The sequence below is a fragment of the Varroa destructor genome, unplaced genomic scaffold (assembly GCF_002443255.2).
Source record: "Varroa destructor unplaced genomic scaffold, Vdes_3.0 BEIS01000002.1, whole genome shotgun sequence".
Classification (NCBI taxonomy): domain Eukaryota; kingdom Metazoa; phylum Arthropoda; class Arachnida; order Mesostigmata; family Varroidae; genus Varroa; species Varroa destructor.
The window spans coordinates 54428879-54449944 of NW_019211455.1; the positions used below are offsets into that span (position 1 = coordinate 54428879).

The window sequence follows — 21066 nt, forward strand, 5'->3', positions numbered from 1 at the left end:
CATGACGAACGTATTTGTCTGATATGCTACTGGACATGATGTTCACACTTGTACTAAATAGAGGAAAGCGAATATTTTTGCCGGTAGCACATATGTATATGCATTCAGATAGGCATAAACAGAAATTTCAGCGGTTTTCATTACTGCGTTGGCTAGCAGAATGTACGGGTTCGTCACAGCGGTCATATTGTCGACGTAAGCTACTATCGGCACATAAGCACATGGTCATCGTATATGAATCGTGCGTACCAAATCAGATAGCGGAAACAACCGGCAGATGGCAGCTGCAATTAGGAGTAGGAAAAATAATGCCCGAGTGATAACAAATGCGAAAGGCCAAGTAAAGGTAAAAGGTGGAGAGCGAGAGGAGGGCTGCGGAAGTAGATAGTGACTGCCTGTTTGCGCACTTTGTAGCCTAGTATTACCTGGACTATATGTCATATGGTAGATTGAGCGGGCGGTTAAGCAGTAGGCAGCGGACAACCAAACGAATTTAGAAAACCTAGCTATAGGGGTGGCGATGCCGGATGGCTGACTCACGCGAGACTATCTTTATCATCTGCTTGCCCGGGTCGCAGGCCGTTGTCAGTACAGGCACAGGTTTTCGTCCCAGCTAACCCGTCGATTGGCTGGTTGTGAATCTGCGATACTTAGCCATTGATGCTACTGCCATTGTGTGGCAGAATAAAAGTAAAATTTAGCTTTAAAGATCGCCGTGTCTGTGAATATCTGTTTAGTCGGCAGGGTAAAGTAGCTATGCGATAAAGGTCACCAAGGCAGCTGGTACGGGTTTACGATAGAACAGCCTCGTGAATGACGCTTGCTGCGTTGAAAATATTGATAGCCATTCTAACATTAAGCCTCCCAATACTTGTATATCTATTACTACAGTACGTGGTCAAAATGACCGGCCCTAAGAAATTATTGTTTTTATAATTAACATAGATCCTGGATGATGTAAAACTCGATGGCATTTATATGCCGATACTCAAATATTTAAACTTTCCAGAAAAAATTGCGTTAATTAAGCGAAAAAAGACCTGCGTCGCTTGGGGAAGCTGTATGATCATTTTGGACCAAGGTTCAGATGTTTCCAGTTTAGTACATAAATCTTGAGACACTATATCCAAGGGTTCCTATTGACCTATTCAATCAAAGTCGTTTCCTGTAAGTTCCTCAACCGTGATCTGGGTTTATATGCTCAAAACGCGGCTTTTCGGCTGATTCGGCCCAAGATTAGTATTTCGTTGACGACAGGGTTTACCTTATGCTTGATACGTGTGGCCTCACGCACTAGTCTAACTGTACCGAAAGCAGGATTAAAACTATAGTACAATCACAGTACGGGACCGTAATAATGTTATCATTACCCGATTGTTGTCTCTGTGATACTAAAGCATAAGTCTTACCTCGAAGTCATAAGGCATCTATTACAGAAGGGCCAATTACAGAAGACTACTATTAGAACCTTTCTGGGATGAAGATTTTTTTAATTGTTGATTAAATTTCGACTATTATAGAATATACGTTCAAAAAGTAGTTAACACATCCTTTTCTGGTGATCTATCTCTTCTATCTAATCCTATTTCTATTGCTTGGATGTAGAGACGCGTATATTTCGAAATGCCTGGTTAAGGCATTATTATCTCGTTCTTGTATAGAACACAGATATGACATCACTACTATTTGAGGACTAAAATACTAATTATTAAGAGTCGTTGTCGACAGCACAGTCTCAGGTAACGCCAAAAGCGGTCCAGTAAATCGTTCTCGGTTGGTCCGTTTGCGGTGGACGGAAATAGTTTAGAGTACTGGGGGAAAAGCCCGGCCGAAAGATAAAACTCTTTCCGTCCACCTAGATTATATAAACGTATGCGGCATCCGCTAAGAGACAAACAAACAAACAAACAAAAGCAGCAAAGAGACGTTACAATAAAAAAGCGTTATATATAGCAGAAATAGTAATAACACCTAATAAAATTTAATGATACGATTCATTGTTTCCTCTTTCTTTTTTTTAGTTGTTTCTTACTGATGTTAGACTAGGGAAGCTCGCGAAGTTAACCCCGAAAAGATAATGTCCAAACTATCTCCGTGAAGTTCTGCTTTCAACGTTAACTTACACATGCGGATTAGTCTGTGCGCTTGGCTGCTAGCCAATGCAATACCTATTACTGCTTTTGTCCCAGTGTCTTGCAAAGAAGCCGGGAACCGGCACTTTAAAAAATGGTAGCCAATTTTAGAAGCAGATAAACGAAGCAAACTTCTATGCAGATTGTCTAAGTAACGCTTGGGCAACTTGCGGGAAACATCTTTAACTGGCTAAGTCAATAGTAACCGTTGAAATATACAACAACAAACTTCTTCACTTGTCATGTAACTATCATTGACAATTTCGTGTTACGGGATTTAGACGAGTACGACGTCTTAACGCTCAACAGAAACGAGCTCTTGGCAGACGGTTAACATGCGCCATACATTTGAAGGCGGTTGTCTTATAATAAGATTATTCTAAAAAAAAAAAAAAAAAAAAAAAAAAAAGATATAGCTATCTTACTATTATTATGTTGTGGTTGCCAGGTGGAGCCACGTACACTTTTGACGATCGCGTTCAACAAACTCATTTAACTGACGGCAATTTTCCGGTAGGCGATACTGTGAAGTCTGAGAAGCGTTCAGATTTTAGATATATTGATTCGTTCGAGGTGCTGAGGTATATGGATCTGTTATGCAGGCCTATCATACGCCAGCATTGTAAATGCCGATGAAATGTTTGATTTATTTATTGTATTAGAGCTGCTTCACGAACTCTAGAATCTATTGTTGTTGATTTACTTTGTGAGCTGGAGACAGGACAATTTAAGACTATTCTTACAATGGCTTCTACAAAAGATTCTTTAAGATGCCACTTCAAGGATTTGATCTGCGACCTGACCACCTGATCCAATAAACACAGCTGTTTCGTTGCCGGTACAGAGCGACCTCCTACCGCCAGAACTTTATTACTGTCCATCGGTTTCTATCGCCATGACATTTTCCGCTGGTATCCGTATCGCTGCGAACGACGTTATACGATGTTGTGTTACTGCGTTAATTTCGTTTTTTGTCGTAATCCAAAATCAAACAATTAGAGAGCCTATGCACTATCGTCGTTTCTTATTAAATTTTTCATTTTGTCTACAGACGGCTAGAGGCTAAAATTTCAGCTGATTCTAGCTCGTCTAGGTCGAGATGTTGATGTATCCGTGGTTTCATCCTAGCATGCCGCAGAAATGTTTCTAGAAACTGCTTGCGGTGATTCCGATAAGATATTTCCCCACATTGGTTAACGAAAACCCTATACCACGCATCTACAGCTGAATCTCAGATCAGATTTTTACAACTATGCAATATGCAGGTCTAGACAGAGGCATTGTCCTGCCTCGTCAAAAGTCTAACGACGATAAGAAGAAGGATGCGCCTATTCCTGAAAAAGCAGAATCTATGCGACATACAGGATCCTAGCCATCGACTAGTCACCAAGAGCCAATCTGACCGAACCCACTTCACGGTTTACTATCAGAGAAATACGGTTAGAAATTTAAGTGCCGAGCTTTATATCGGCTACCGTTATTGTTAATGATATTACTATATTGCTGGCAGTGAGTCGTGTAGTCAGCAGAAATCGAATAGACGCACAGAAGGAGTTTTAATTTATAAAAAAAGTCTGAGCACAAGTTCGCCTAAGTCGACACCAATTTATGGGTACCGATCGAGGCCTTGTATCCAAGCCTCTTGTCCTCTGCAAATCTGACATCGACCTCTAGCGCATACCGTTATGCAGCGGTGACTCCTTCTTACAAGGAAACTGATAAATGGTCTCCGGCATTAGAGAATGTCTCTTAACGATGCCGATGTATTGTCGACATGAGCCGGGAATTTCATGTCATTGTCGTAGACTTGTCTAATCTTACATGATAAATAACGCGATGGAACTGGGTTCCCTTGTTATACAGCGCAAATATATCGCAGACAACACGTACCGTGTAACTGTACCGTAAACTAAACTTATCGATTTGTTATTGTAAAGAGTTTGTCTGCTCTTTTGCTTATCTCCGTCGAGGTGTTGAGTCATTAAAGAAGCGTGCTCTTTTTATTAGGCTAGCCGCGGTGCCCTATCTCTGTTATTCGAAAATCTGCTGTCATTTGTTTGCCTCGCACTGAATGCCGTGGGCCGGCTTGACAAAGACGAAGTAAGCAAAACATGGTTGACATTTAACTAACCCCAATTGTTTCAGTTGGTGCGCCCCAAAGCTCACTACCGTTGGATGAAGTTATCATGATATAACTTCGACGCCTCGGCAGGCTCTTTTCGAGACTGTATGGGACTGTTTTCATTATTCGTTTATGCGCATATCTCCTTGTCTTATCATGTCCTACCAAAATACCGATCCACAAATGGGGCCTCTGAGTCGGCCGCAACGCGTCTGCTAGTAGGTCGTTTCCATTGTTTATGGCCGTTACGCCTGATGCGGACACCTAGTTACATCGCATTGTTTGGACAGTTTTTCCCTAATGGGTAGGAAAAGATAATGAATTTTGAATCGAATAGCTGATATTTCTGAGCTGTGGGCCGGTATATTTGTTGGAACCAATACACTCGAGCTGAATGTGTGCTCTTTTTTAACCCGTTCCTTAAGGCAGTTGGCAGTTTTTTAGTTGCATTTTCGCCGTCTCGTGTCTGATATGATCATAATATATATTTATATATATAGCAAGTGCCTCTTCAGGCTGCTTATAACTGGACGAGCTCTCAAACAAGAGTAACAGCAGTCAGTGTCATTGGAACGCCATAGGATGCTTAGTTCGATTCCGACATTGGGGAAGGATGATATGAAGTCGTCTAAAGGAAACAGGAAAAAGCATGAGTTCATCAACCTTTTTCCTGCAGTCTCTTCGCCGGACTTCCGTTCCAGCGGTTTGTTTCGCACGCCTCGCTTGACGCTGCGCGTTGATAAAACAGAACGGATGCCGTCGATGTAGGCGTTGGCAAGGAAGAAAAACCGTTCCTCTCTTCCATGGGTTTCATTTTAGGAAAAAAAAGAACACCCGATTATACGATGAGCGCCAATGCATAGTTAATGAGTGATGACGTCTGTAGTTTACAAATAGGTATTTTAAATATATTATAAAAACAAATAGTTTTGCTATGAATTCTAGAATAGAGCGAAAATATCATTGGTATATGTTGTGTGTATGTCTGATATTAGCGCTATGCCACGCCGAAAATCTTATCGTTTACATACAGCGAATTATTTTCTTGAGAAAAAAAAAACACATTTTTCCTCAAGTGGTGTACCGGCTGGTATACACCATTCAATATGCATCCTGCACGATTTTAATGTTAGACACCACTGTACAGTGCCAAAGGCTGGAAATAGACTTAGACTAGATGAATACGAATGAATGGATTATGTGACAATTAGCTGAAATACATTCTCTTACTATTACTGTGAAAGCGGTAGGGATGCCCCACTATACACACGGGGCATTCGGACGTATCTCGTAAAATTAATCACGTATCGAAGAAAAATAGTATTACGACAAATGAAGAGATTCTTATGGTTTTAATCATCTGAATATCGACTTTAGCTCATCTGTTATCTACAATCGCGCGATTGTATTTCTTTCCATCAAAATTCTGATGAGTCTACAAGAACAGCTCGGTATTTATCGCTGGCCTCCGCAGCATTGGCTCTAACTGGTAAAAAATCATATGTCTGCGTATCCATTTTTACATATCCAATACCCATCGATGTTTTACTATCAGCAAGTCACATCAAGATACCAAGTTGTCATTCAACCAAACGTTTCTGGCAGCGTTTTTAGGTGCTCTGTCTGCTGCGCTATTACAATTGACAAATTATCTCTAAATGGCAGCAAATATATGATCCATAGATTAGCAAGACATGATTATGCCTACAAACGTCGAAAGTAGGGGGAATAGGCAAGCGGTCCTGAATCGGGCTAACTCCTTCCCAGATGTCTCCAAAATTGCTCATGGTATTAATTGCGATACAAACCAAACCCGCATTTTTTAACTTATCATTACTGTTTTTCACCCAGTTCGTACCGATATCGTTAATCTCTAAACTTTTGTTAATGAGAATATCTTGAAAGTCGTACCACGCTATTGGTTAGATACAGGGTTCGTTTCGTATAGACTCCTATACCTGATTGCGTTCGTTTGATATTTCCATCGAGTGGCTTAAATATGTTGGACCAGGAAAGCCGTCACTGAATTTATTCTTATTTAATAACATACCCTAGCACCGTGTTCTGAGTAAGTCCTCTGCTAACCCGGCCAGGCTTCGAGGAGGTCTTAAACTCGAGTCGGCGCATCACTCATTCGCGTAGATCTATCGTCGTTACCTACGAAAAACATGTCCTTATGCCGGTACCTCAACACAAGAAGGAGAAAATTCTCACGCAACGATCCGTCGGGTAACAGTCTCTCCCATTGTCTCCACAACTACTCGAACAGTTTGCTGTTCTGGCTGGACGGTTATTTACCATTCATCGTATGCCTATTACGGCTATTCGTTCTCTGGTTGTGGCTAAGCGTCCACGCTGGAAAAATTCATCACCTCGGGTTTTGTCGCCCTTCTCTGTCCTGTAGCAATGGCCAAAGCGACATGTTCCAACCATATTCTCCCGAAAAAACGTTTCGTATTAACGTGATGTTCCTCGATTGGGATGTCGCTAATCATCAGACGCTATTCCAAAGCCAAGCCAACGAAAGAAGTGCAGACTCAAATGCCTCACACACTTCATATGTGATGAGTGTATATAAATAAATTCGCAGAGCTCTTTGCTATCATAATTTTAGCATCAGCGTTAGTTTCGCGACGTGTAGCTTTTGTTCTCCTGTTCAGTTTGTCCTGCCAAAGAGATGCACACCAACCTAGCGATTTTCTTACAATCATTTACAACCGTTAATTTTTCAGTCCGAAATTTCCGAACGTTCCGAATTTGACTGTCGTCTTGTCGAGTTAACAGTTGGTCCTTATGTTGACGCTATTCGCATACTAATTGGTCGATCTTACAAAACGAAGCAGCCAGTGGACTATCGGCAACAATGGTTCTCATTGATGGTCGGTCTATGTTCCATTACGTGGGAAGTGACATTACGCTTCCCGTGGCCGCGTTTGCACTTCCAACACGGCTCTGCATGCCAGCAGTTGAGGTGCGAGGCCTCGTTTAGTCGGTCTTGTACTGCCTCAATCAAGGTGTCTTACCACTTTGTGAAATAAACCTCGGCCCTTTTACCGTCAGGCCACATTAGATATGTCTAGATACCGTTGACCAGAGTGACCATGTGGGCAGAAACCGCACGTCGACTCCCTTAACTTTATCCCCATAGATTCGAAGCTTTTGAAAGTTCATATCGTTTACCATCTTTTATTATAAAAATAAACCACTAATTTATTAAATAGACGTGTCAGATTATACCATTAGTACCGCTTTTGTAAATATTGATTCACGCGACTGGCCCTTCCATGCAAAAAACGAATTATACCTAGGTCCGATGCCTAACATGGACCTAGACATACTTCGTAGAACTAAGTAATTAGCTGCCCAGTTCCAACATAACGAATATATGTGATGACTACTTGAGGGCCGATCAGAATCGCGATTCTATGAAACATTCCGCTAACAGGTCGAGGTGAGCAAGTCAACTCTGTCCTATATTGTCGAACGGAAGCATCCGCTCGGAATTGACAGTTAATCTGCTCATTTTGCTTTGATACTCGGATAATTTTCTGCTTTCTTTTATTGCCACTGAGAGCAAAATATCGTGAACCGCTGCGAAATGTCAATGCGAAATGACCTACTTGAGGAACCTTCGAGTTAGGCAGTATATGTCAGGCTTTACTTTGCGATGCGCCATCCGTCCTAGGCGAAAGGCCCGTTCTATGATTGCTTGTTTACGGCGTCTATACATCCCAATCCTGGGTAGAGAGTTAATGCCAATCTCTTGCACAAATACCAGTATATATTTATAATATTTTAAGCGTAAAGTTTCTTCCAGTACAGGAATGAGCGTCAGTGAGTGTCCAGCAGTTTGCGCTACAAAAGGAAATGCCTATTCATTATCATGCGCTGGGCGTGTGAACTTCCGATAGAATCAAATCCTCCCTATTTAGACACCCTCCCTGTTCCTTGGTTGACTTTAGTTTTACCTTTTCCGACGCTGACGTTTCCGTGACCTACGGAAGCCTGCAGGTGTCTTAAATTCTCGTATCGAGAAAATAGATTTCGATCGATTCTCGTCTGAATCTATCAGTGCAGTGTTAACTTCCCGTCGTCTGCTTCGAAGCATGATATCTGCGCTGAGCTGTCTCCCCCTACCGCTTTTTCTTCTCTATAAAATATTGTTTAACCACTGTGGATGGATCGACATGTCTACAATTTAAAATAGTAATACAATTATCCCGATGGCGGGCGCTTACTAGCGATGTCTTATGGGAGTATGGAAAAAAGGGAGCAGTAAAAGAGTTATAAGCTATTCGATCGTTACGAATTATTGCTCAGGTTGATCTTAATGTAGGGCCGGTATCCGATACCAACCATTCAGATATCGTTCAAATGGGTTAACCCGTTAGTTTCTAGTTAGTTTAGATCCTTATTGCCTTAAACCGCTTCAAATTTAAGGATGAGGATCTTTTCTCAAGTAATACTCAAACGGTTCAAAGGTGATGTTCCTGTATTTGTCCATCTTACCTGAATCAAATCATAATGAAACGCAATATGTACTACGATATGTTGCTGGATGAGTTGAAATTAAATATTGCAAACAAAAAGATCGTAGAGTTTTTTTTTTTTTGTGATACTTGATGGAGTATAACGAAACTAGCATTTGTTTTTAGGATCTAGTTTGCCTGTTCCGTTCTCTAAATTAATTAGTCCTAATAGAATAAAGTAAGATGTCAAAAAAAAATATATCTTCTTTTGAGTGGACAATATATTCTGTAATAGCAAAGCTATAGGATTCTTTCAAGTTTTTAGCAGCCGTGCTGCAAGCATTTCGCGTTGGGTCTTCTGTCCAGGTGCAAGAGAGCTGTTGCTCGAGACACCCTAGCAAACAAACCCAACATGAACGTTTGCCGTTTGATTATTATCGTATAAGATTTTTGATTTTTGTTTAAGCTGTGGAAGCGATTTCGGCTACCAGAAATTTCGTTCAATGGTGCGTTTGCCGAGAAGAGATGAAATACGGAATCGCTAATGTTTCGGGAGCAAAGTCACCTATTTGGAAAACACAACTACTAGCTATATAGCTATATATTGTGTGCGGTAAAAACATTAAAACAGATGCAGATCCTGCCGTCTGCGACGATAAAGAACGTCGGTCGCGTATTGGATTAGAAATTAGTGTGTGTCATCCATATACGTGCAGGCAGTAGCAATTCGAATGAGCGTTTGTACGAATATCACGAAACAACAGGCTATATTTGTCTCTGACGTTTTTTTGTTTTTGGCCTATAGATAGTTATTATGTAGATCCACATGCTGTTTCCTTGATTTCACATTGTGTATGTTATAGAAGAACTAGAAGCGCGCCTTCGCTTCTGTTGCCTGATTCTAGTTCATCCTTTTATAAATTCGTGATTGAGCTCGGATCTGGCTGTGTGTGCCCTTATATCACTGAAGTGATAGCTATATAAACGCGAATTTTCCGAAATTAAAAAGCTTAAGGGCCCAGTCTGAATCAACCGCATTAAAATGCTTGCACTTTTACACAATACGTCATATAAAAAGTACGTACTGTTTTCGTCTCACAGCATCTTTCGTGTTGAGTGATCAACTGATCAGCGCTGGGACGACATTAGTAAAAGCAGAAGCAACGGCACCAGCTTTCGTCAGAACCCGGTTCAATTCGAAGCATTCAAGAGTGGGGGGTGAGATCTGAAATCCGCTTTTTAGAAGGCTCTATTACGCTTGCGGCCGGTCCGATTGTCGTTCGGTCCCTAATCAGTGATCGTCGTTTCATCGCTTTCAAACAGACAAAACAAAGAGACAAACATACACCAACGACTGTGGTGTATCCCCTGTCCCAAAATTAAGAAATCGATAACGCGCGCGGTGTTCTGCAATGCGCTTACCTGGGCTGGCGTCTGAATAAGGCGGAGTACTAGAAACCTATCTCACGACCGTTCATTCAACGCTACTGTGTTGATATAAAAAATAAGACCTCAACCGATGGCCGAAGAAAAATCGCTAATTCGGCGTATGGCCTACGACAAGTCATCTAGTTATTGAGTATGTGGATCATATATCATTGCGTGATACGTAGACAAGGAAGGCATCACAAAAAAGCCACAAACTCTGAGAGTTTCAATTGAAAAGCGTTTCTAACTGACGTCTTGAGTTTGAAATCTTTGGTCAAGTGGCAATGCTGAAGTGCTGTTGTCAAATAATTCCATGCCGGTCGTACTGAAGCTCGATTCGCTAGTGAATAATAAACAAGCGTACACCATGTACTTCTTGAGCGCAACGAAGTCGTTTGCTGATGGACTAAGTGTTGTGCATGTAGATAAACCGCGCGGGTGTCGGAAGCCTCAGAAATGAGAGTTCGATTTTGTTGTTTACTCTATACATACGAATGTCTATGGACGTTTAATATTGGTACAGTAAAGGATAACAATGAAGAGCGGTGGAAGAAGGTATGGTGCTCTTGCTGAGCCAGCTCTAGTCTTCGGTGAAGCTGGAAATGTAAAAGTGAGTCATGATCGAACCTTAACCCGCTTTACATCGTTTCGATCGCCGGAAGTGATTGCCAAAATTGCCAAAAATGAGGTCAGCTTCCTACGGGCCAAAGTGAGTTGATAATGCGGAGAAAACTCTAATGGATTTAATGATTTTTCAAATAATAAAGGGCCATTATTATCCGCTTTCGTTACTCTGTCTAATCAGTTTTGGCTAGTTAACTAAATAGTAGGCGTTGAGTCTATTGATGTTGAACGTTATGACAGTTGCAGAATTCTGCGATTTCCCTTCTAATGAACGGAGTGCTATTGACAATCAGGACACGTTCTCTAGATCAGAATGACACGCCCAGTGAAAAGTATTCGGAATCCAAAAACTCAGACGTATCTCGAATCTATTTTAGCTCCGTTTTCCAACATTACATTCAGACTCTATGGGAAAAGCGTCAACGTATACTGTTCGATCGTGTACTGCACCTGACCTTAGGATATATACTACGTAACATCTAAACTGATTGAGTGATATACACCTTAGGCTAAATACTAAGAAGCTATTCATCGCTTGTCTCGTTATTTTGTTACTAATTTATAGAAAATGCAAGCCCTACAACGCGCCTTGGATGATTTCGGTAGTCGGCTGCTTACGGCCGAAACCGCCAAAGAGAACTGGCCGAGCGGGGTTCACGATCTTTCAATGGATCAACTCGCTCAGCAGATCGATGATCTCAAGGTAAGAAAAAATGTTATATTACCTTGACTTATTATTTTTATTACTTTTTTTGTATTATAAAGAGCTGCTGTAGTAGTCTTAATGATCATACTATGTTCAATTGTATGTAGTTGTAGATTTGGCATCATCTGCTGAGTATTTGAAACGATTTATTTCAGGAAAATATGTTATGCATAATAATAATAATACGATATCAATTTTTTTAATTTTCCGAGTTGTTTATTTGCTTTGTGTTCTCCTGCGCCCACTTTTTTGGTCATTTGTAGGATTTCCGCGATCGAATCGCACCGATGCAAGGGGTCGTGGATGGGATGAATGAGGCTGCGGCAGCAATAACCGCCTGCGGGGTGGTCCTCTCGCAACATAACCTTTCCAGGTAGGTGGAACGAGAACAAAAAAAATACAAATAGAAAACGGAGGTAAAGTACGACTGAGAAGGAACACAGTGGGTAGTTTCGCGATTTCATAATGATGTGGTTACGTTTCGGAAGGTGGAACCTAGCTCAGAGGGTTCCTGAACAGAACTACTGCCGGTCTGTCTTTCCTTCGGTTGCGCCATCTATTCATCTATGTTCAATGCTATTGAGGAGAAACCTTGAAAAAATAAAAAAATAACATTAAAAAAATGGAGAGAAGCAACATAGTGCTAAAGTACGTAGTGATGTTATACCGATATGATAATAGCAGAAAACATGGACCTGCAAATGTTTTTTGTCGTTAAAGAGGAACGAAGGGTTAGCGGTAAAAGGCGCTCTGCTCCCAATAGCAGTGAATGTTTTCATTGTTCTATGTAAACCTGCAGCCTCGACAACAGAGCGGTCATAACCTAAGGGCACAGGGGTCCTTATTATGACGAACAACTGTTTTTATTGTAACGCCACTTGAATAACTGTTGTTTCTTTCATCATTACGTTTTAACGCGCGACCACCGTGGCTTTGTCGGCTGCTTTTCGGATTTCGTTTGCAGACTTGAGGACCTGAACGGCCGCTGGAGGATACTGCAGCTTGCGCTTGAAGAAAGGAGGAAACTATTGGAGCACGCCCTTCTCGATCAGGGCGCCAGTCAACAGACCTTCCTTAATGGTACGTGCCGATTATGATCACCGTTAAACGTAACGCCCACTGTAGACTAAATCTCATTATAATTCGAGATAGAAACATATCATTGCGTGACGGCCAACAGCTGCTCTAAAGGATAGGGTATCGCACGTGGAAGTCCTAACTTTTCTTTTAACTCAGTATCGATGACCGCCATTTTACTCTGTACAATTATAGGAACCGAGTGCAGATTGTAGTCCCTGCATTAGGTTGATTCGAGAGTTTTCCTCTCGCTTCTACAACTTTGTGTCGTATTCTGATTGACTATTATGCTTTTCTCCTCAGAATATTTTTGCTGATTTCAGAATTTGGCCATTTCTCATCATATTTATGCCCCGGTATTTGTCCGTAAAGCTGACTCCAGCGGCTTAAAACAAAATTGTACGGTCATCTAGTTTATCCCTGCGGCCAGTTCCCTACGTCTGACGCCATTGCGTCCATGAAGTGGTCTCGCCAGCGGTACTTTCAAAGATTACATGCTCAAGAAAAGGTTCAAGAGATCTTATTCGATGCACGTTTTTCTTTCTGACCGTCTGAGCAATGTGGTTAGAAATGCTACGTTCGGCAAGGCCGACTTCGCTAAGTCGTCACTGTTGTTAATCGTTAAGTTGTGAAACTTACCTAAATGTGTCTATTCTTATCAGTGGAACCTTAAAACGCTAGAAAATTTGTCGTCGTGACACTAACTTCTACAGCTGAGTCATACGATATAAAGAGTGTCACGACACCCTATGAAGTTCACTGGAGATGTGCTATAAACAGCGAAATTGATGGAAAAAAAATAGGGAAGTGGGAGCCGGTTGACTAGTTCCGTTTGTCCGTGAGTAACAAATCATTGTCATTCAATGTTAATGGAGAGCCCTCGACACACCTGCATCTAGGACGTTTTAGTGATCTGTGTTAGATCAATACGAGCCTGTCTAACACCACTTCGTCTGGTATAAACAGCGCATGCCATTTTACCTGATTAGATATAGTACTGCCGTGTTTTTATTGGGTTTCCTTTCCCCTTTTTCGCATGGGCCTCACTATCACGCAATGTTCGTAATCAAGCAATTTCATGATCTTATACAAGCGTGTTACCTTGCACTAAAGTGTTTATCATTGTTATAAGATATATACATATTTACATATGCAACTTGTACACACGCGTCCATATAAATGACCAACTAGAATCAGTATCCAGGTGTAGTCTCTAAGCTTTTGCAGCAATCGCATATATCCAAATCGATAATCTAATTGTCGTTGTTGTGGGCTTTCTTCTTTCCTATCTAAAACTGTTACATCTAAAGGAATAAAAAAAAAAAGGAATTCCTACATTGAATCAACTCGATCGTAAAGTTTGTTACCAAGTCGAACTGTAAACTGATAAAAAAATATACGATTTTTTTTTTTGTTTTTTTTTCGTGTTTCAGCATCGGTTGATCCACCTTGGGAGCGAGCGGTTTCGGGCAACAAGGTGCCTTATTATATAAAGTAAGTATTCGAATTGAATGCTCAATTGTAGTATATAAGACGGTCATTATCCTCCAGCTATTCTATAGCGATCAACGTAACGGTCATAGGAAACCATGACTTTTTCGTTTCGCCACCATCGCTGGTATTGCCGTTACATGAGTTGCGATAGTGGTCAATCATAGGTCGAACCATTCAATCAGTCACACTCTTCAGAATTGTGGCAAGAGCTTATTAGTCTGAATCAACGCCTTAGTGCTGAACGTGCTAAAAGATATATGTGTCTTTATTACAGTCACCGGGCAGGCACGACTCACTGGGACCATCCAAAGATGCTCGACCTAATGGACGCGTTGACCCAGTATAACACTGTTAGATTTGCTGCGTACCGGACTGCCATGAAAATTCGACATCTTCAACGGGCACTATGCTGTACGTAACAAACGTATTCATGGCGAACGATGGCGTCATGAGGATGATTCTACGACTGTTTTTCCGGATACGTTGTTTTCAATATTTCCCATTCACTGAGACAGACTACGCAATTTGAAACCAGTTCAAAAATGCAATTTTTTCTTTTTTATACAAGCTTTATCTGCAGGACATTTTTTCACCTCAGGTCATGCTTCGCCTCCTTTTCCTCTATTTCAACAAGCTTTTAAAAAAAAATCCGTTCCAACGAACCCGCAATGATATTGGTTTCGTTTAGTAGAGGTTTTCCTGTTGTCTTCCCTGGCACCTCCGAATGATGTACGCATCTCTTTTTCCATTACAGTGGATTACGTGTCGATGAACGTGGCGATTTCGGCATTCGAACAGCACGGCCTGCGCGCACAAAATGACAAGGTGATTGGAGTCAACGAAATGGTACAGTGTTTAGCAGCCGTATTCGAAGGAGTGATTCGAGAACACGGCTCCGACGCTCTGCTTCGCCTGCCGCTATGTGTTGACATGTGTCTCAATTTCCTACTCAATCTATACGATACGTAAGTACGATGCTGGGCGTCGGCGACGTCTCCATGCTAAATCGATTCGTTGCAATGCAGCAATTTTGTAGTTGGCAGAATCTAAAAAAAAAAAAAACGCCAACAGTACGTGAGGTTGCGTCTGATAGTCGCCACCCCCGGCCGTGTTTACAGGATTAACGCATTTACCTCCCGTTCCGTTTGTTTGCTCTTGCTCGAAGCATGATTGCTTGTTTAATTATAGTGAACAGATAATCGTTTGTAGATTCTGAACGACTTTTATAGACACATACGAATTTACCTCAATTTCATAGGTAGATATATTTGTTTCTTTTAATAACATGGTTTGTCTATTTACCTTATAATGGTCGGTTTTTTGTCTGTTCGGTCGGTGGTCGATTTCCTCATGCGCGTTCCTATCGTTGTTACATATCATTACAGAGCCACTCGTACCGGGCACATTCGTGTGCTATCATTCAAAGTCGGCATCATCCTGCTCTGCAGGGCCAATCTAGAGGATAAGTTCAAGTGTAAGTACAGAAGCAACACGCTACTCAAATGATACGTATAGCATGTTATTAATAACTTATAATTAAATAAGCCAAGTAGAGAATTGGCAGGGCGTATTTTTTTACTTGCTGCAATCGAAAAGCTACAATATCTTATCGTTTATATAGATTTGATTTAGGTAGTAACAAACGTAGATATGAATTTTGAGGAAGCAAGCCTGAAAGGCTGTACGCCTTTCTCGTTTATGGAGAGGATATTAGTCAGCGTTCTAATAGGTCAGCTGTGCCGTTACCGTTTTCGAAAGAAAGGACCTAAGTGGATGTCTGAATGGATTATAGGAAGCCTCTGATAAATCTCACCGCTCTTAACATTAACCTTAAAGCGACCTGACCTGACTTGAGCAGCACCTTTTGCAATACTTGTTTTTTATAAATTTTACATTCATCTATATCGTAATGATTAAGATTGACCAATTCAGTTGCAATCTAGTCGAGTGTATTACACTTATAAATTGACGTATTTACAGAAAATCTACGTCCAAAGTTCACAGAATTTGAATAAATTTTTAAGCGTTGCAGGACATATTCTTATCATACGATGATCCTATCTTATCTGCCAGTGAGGCTATTTATAATGACAAAAATATTATCATACATTATCCTGGCTGTTTCTACATTTGCCAAGTATCTAATATCAAACAATTCATTATACTATAAAACGTTGAAAACAAAATAATAGATACACGTATATGAACAAAACCTGACCTTGAATGTCAGCTCATACGATGCAGTATCACTAAAAAAACAACAATGAATTATTACATCTCTCATCAACATTACATTCCTATGAAAGCTAGAAGAGCTTCACAGGAACAATAAAAGATACAAAAAAAAAAATCAAATAACAATAAAAAGACAATAAGAGACAGAATAACAATGAAAGACGGATAAAATACTTCTACCGTTAATATGACAAGCATATTCTCATCATCAGCGCAAGAAAATGCCCTGCCTCCGTTAAACCCATCAGTTATTTAACGACCTTTGTTCTATCTCTTCGTTCTTCTTTACAGATCTATTCCGTTTGATCGCGGACGTGAATGGCTATGCTGATGAGAGGAAGTTAGGACTTTTGCTGCATGACTGCGTGCAGACCCCCCGACTACTGGGGGAAGTGGCGGCTTTTGGCGGATCAAACATCGAGCCATCAGTGCGTTCGTGTTTCGAACGAGCTGGCCCAGGCCGCCGGGAAATCAACGTGCAGATGTTCCTACAGTGGTTCATGCAGGAGCCGCAGTCACTTGTCTGGCTACCCGTGCTACATCGACTAGCAGCTGCCGAGTCAGCTAAACACCAGGCCAAATGCAACATTTGCAAGCAGTACCCCATTGTCGGCTTTCGGTACCGCTGCCTAAAGTGCTTCAACACGGATTTGTGTCAGAATTGCTTCTTTTCTGGTCGGAGAGAAAAGGGCCATAAGCTCGCTCATCCCATGCAGGAATACTGCATGGCGGTACGTATATATTGTTGTCGTAATATATTGGACAGTGCTTTAAATGTTCTTAGCAGATTTGGGTGTACGCGCGAGATTTTAAAACGATTTGAAACCCGGGCAATATCGTTTTGTGTTGCGCCTGACGGAACAAAAACTGAAACATCTAGGCTTTGAAACAACCTTGTGTTAGGTATAGAGCTTGAATAGTTATATACTAGGTTAGAATGGGCGTTCTACGGGTGCGTATATCACACAAAAAGTGAAATCGATAAAGCATAGATGCGTAATTGGCCCCTTTGCTTAGTAAGATTATGTTAGTAAGTAATGCTTAAGTAAGGTTATGGTGATCTATGGACAAAGTTTGATGCTTATTTATGTCTCGCTGATATGTCACTTTACAGACAACATCCGGTGAGGATGTTCGAGACTTTACGAAGATCATGAAGAACAAGTTCAAATCGAAACGCTACTTCAAGAAGCACCCACGATTGGGCTACCTACCGGTGCAGACAGTGCTCGAGGGAGATGACCTGGAGAGTCCGGCCCCTCGATCGCCACCCACGCTTCATCCATCATCGGATCTACATTCGCGGATGGAGCATTACGCCAATAAGCTGGCGCAGGTTCAGCTCAGACCTCGATCAAATTCCACGCCGGAGTCGTACGTAAAGTTCCTTCTCATATCAAGTCTTTCTCGACTCTAGGCTATTATAAAAATCTTGCTAGTCAAGTCGTACTGTAACGCAATTCTGTAGAATACGTATTTCATATTGATTAAAGTGAAAGCTCAAAATAAATAGTATATGAAGGCTTTTCCTACACTAAGGGCATATTTCTTTTAGCATAATTTATAGTATAATAGGCATGCATTTTCTAAACCTAAGGCAGTATGTACGTCACATACAAACGTTTACAAAGATGTTGGCATATCAGTGACGCCAGCATAATCATAAACCGTACCAGTATTACCGAAGCCGTTTTACTGATTTACTATGTTGCCAGTCTTTGTATGTGGAGATGACAAATAGGTAAGAACAAATCATGATAGTGGGAAGTGAATCATAAAAAATTATTTCAACGATTTGAACGCCAGCCTGTAAAAAAGCGAATTTTTTCTCAATATAACATGTCCCCTTTACCAAATCTGCCTCCCCACTTTTTTACAGCGGTTCTGAGGATGAACATAACTTGATTAAGCAGTACTGTGCAGCGATGAACGGAGACGCGCATGGTCTCTCGACAAATGGCTCACTTAGCGCCGGGTTAGGGGCATCACCCATTCCGCCCCCCCTTAGTGCAATGGCAGTTGGTGTCGGCGCTGGCGGAAGCCTCGCCGGTCCAGGATCGCTACCTGGGGCGTTACCTGGGGGACTATCTGGGACGTTACCGGGCTCGTTGCCTGGCTCGATGCCTGTCGTCGGACCGCCGCCCGGTGTCCTGTTGACCCCATCAAGTCCGCCTACCATGCCCTCCATGTTCCTACAGCCTCGAAGCCCGGCGCAAGCGCCTACTCAGATCCTCGCTGACCAGAAGGACGAGCTGCAAATGATGATTCATGAACTCGAACATGAAAATCGGCAACTTCATGCGGAATATGAACGTCTACAGGATTTACGGTGAGTGACAATGTTAACATTGTTCGGATTTCGAGTGTAGTATAAAGAAATTATAACGGACTTTACCGTCGTTTTTTTCTGATGACTCTTTTTGTTATTGCTGTTTTTTTTTCGGGTGAATTTTACGTCGACTGCTTTTCTCATTCGGTTCTTAACGTTTAGTGCTTGTATTCGGCGAACTACTCTTTATTAATACATGTTTAAACTTAAAGGAGTTATCAAATAACGTAGATGTCCTGAGCTAGTCTGTTCCAATTATATGGCTTCTTTTCGATATAAGGCAAAACATATAAGTAAAAAAGGACGTTTATTGTTTACCTATAAGTGCACACAAGTATACCAATATATGAACAAAGGGAAAATGAACTGAACAGGAAAGGTAGGTGTTCAGTTGAAGTTATCCATATGGCCGGTCTGACACACCATTTATTCGTGAATTGTTGCATGAGCCTGTCAACATTTCAACGCATGCACGCATCTCTAGCCAGTGTTTTCGTGACCGACTCACCGTTCCCCGTTCCGACTGACAGCAATCAACATCGGCATGTCTCATAAAAATGACCATCAAATTAAACTTGTGCTTCTTCTACGTGCCAGTCCTATGTTTTTTTTTTTTGGTCAACTAGCTATAACTAGTTCTCTATCAGTATTTTCATGATCCTTTCCCTAATGCTTAGCATCTATACCTGTCATTAACCGATAATCTGACTTGACCCGTGACTCATTCGGTGTCTTAACTAACCTCTTCTCCCGGGCACGCAGAGCAAGCGAAGGCTTCTCGCCGATGACACCTTCAATTCTCGGCGTCGATGGAGAGGTCGATGGTTTATCGACCCAAGACGAGGAGATGTTAGCTGAGGCCAAGATGCTCAGGGAACATAAAGGACGCCTGGAGGCACGAATGCGAATGCTCGAGGAGCAGAATCGCGCTCTGGATGCGCAATTACGTCGATTACGGACACTTCTTGCCCAGCATGAGGGCTCCCCAGTCATCACTCCCGCTCTTGGCAGACCGGACCATGCGGACTATGTGGTCGCTGGCCACCCGATGCTCAACGGCTCGACGCCGCGGCCAGGTTCCGCACTGAGTGGACATATAGGTGAGTCACTTGTTACTGTTGTTGATGGGTCAACAGCAACAACTTCAACAAAAATCTCATGGCCGAGCTCAACTATTTTAAAATCACCACCAATACAACCATCTGTGTCGTCAACAAGCATTAGGGAGTCGATACAACTATTACGAATCCAGTCGATGCGGCAACCCATAGCACAACTATTGCCACCAGTGACGTCCAAGTCATATTCTTCATCTCCGTATGCTCGACCACTCTCTACACCTGGTTCTTCGGCATCCATCAAAATGTCGTCAGTCAACTAGTCGATTGAATCGTTATACGAATCCCATTGGAGCAGCAGGAGCACGGGATGTTGCGCAGGAAACCCAATGTTGCTGTGAGAACAGCAAATGTGCACTTTGCGTCCTCTTCGATTACCAATGCTTTCGTAAAAGCATAACCGTCTCCGTCAAAATCAAGTCAAGCTCACAGAAGTGATATGCACACTTCTGCCAGAGCGGCCCCAAATGTGGCTCAGGACGTGGCCAATCATGAGTGGTAAAAAAAAACAAGGCAGAAGACAAGATTATGACGGAGCTTATGAAAACCCCGGACCTTCTGATGATACTAGGGTTCTTAGTGATCCGCTGTTGACGCCCAGTACCGATACAAATAGCACTCAAAAATCGTCAATGAGCCAGTCGGCGTGCATCAATTTATCAGGAGTCGGCTCGCTTTGAGCTCGCCGTGAGAGGTTTCGACTGGCCTTGGTCCCTCCACCCCCACCTCTTCCCCAGTCGGCATCAAGTCCGATGTACCCCATGACTCCGCCATTGTCTGCGTTTCCCGAGCCGGCGTTCTACCACCTCTACAAAGAGACCGCGCACATCGCCCTCCGCTATCAAGTAAACTAGCGTTGTATTTCGTTACGTCGCGCTTAATAACCTCAGGCCGTCTTGAGCCTTAGCCGGCTCGGGGCTACTGTGACACTCATACAGATTAACTTTGAATGGTCTCATGCTTAATGAGAAATCACTAAACCTATTTAAAGCTGGTGTACATGGATGGGTGCGTTCCTTTCGATGAAAGCGGCCAAATCTTTTCTTAGTAAACACCACTAGTTAGACCAAGTGACGATGGCCAGGAGTTGCTTTATGCCTAGAAAAGTGCCCTTAAACTCTTCAGAATCGTGATTACGCTGTACGATGAACACAATTATTGTGCTATTAATTACCAAATAAAAAGCTGGTTATCTTAATCTATGATTACAGCTTATAAATGCAGGTTTAAGCAAAGCTAGCGGCAAAGTCCATCTAACCATACTAACCTTCTAACATTCTACTGCTAACAATTAATCTAACTCGTCTTTTCAACCTTTGCTTTTTCTACTCG

At 41.9% G+C, this 21066-nt stretch overlaps 1 protein-coding gene across 11 annotated transcripts in view; it reads left to right on the forward strand.

Annotated features, from left to right (window-relative positions):
* Nucleotides 1-21066, forward strand: part of Dys (Dystrophin) — a 252876-nt gene that overhangs the window by 219464 nt on the left and 12346 nt on the right. For 8 of the 11 annotated variants that reach the window (XR_002670685.2, XM_086981254.1, XM_022790381.2 and 5 more), the window contains 11 exons: nt 11341-11478; nt 11745-11854; nt 12446-12561; nt 13992-14052; nt 14327-14463; nt 14807-15017; nt 15438-15526; nt 16579-17018; nt 17402-17661; nt 18167-18616; nt 19379-19716. Coding sequence is in view for 10 of the 11 variants with exons in the window: in XM_086981254.1 (XP_086837380.1) it covers nt 11341-11478; nt 11745-11854; nt 12446-12561; nt 13992-14052; nt 14327-14463; nt 14807-15017; nt 15438-15526; nt 16579-17018; nt 17402-17661; nt 18167-18616; nt 19379-19716 (2350 nt within the window). In the remaining variant the exon portion in view is untranslated. The remainder of the gene's footprint in view (nt 1-11340; nt 11479-11744; nt 11855-12445; nt 12562-13991; nt 14053-14326; nt 14464-14806; nt 15018-15437; nt 15527-16578; nt 17019-17401; nt 17662-18166; nt 18617-19378; nt 19717-21066) is intronic. The other 3 variants (XM_022790384.2, XM_022790386.2, XM_022790385.2) reach the window with 1 other exon arrangement.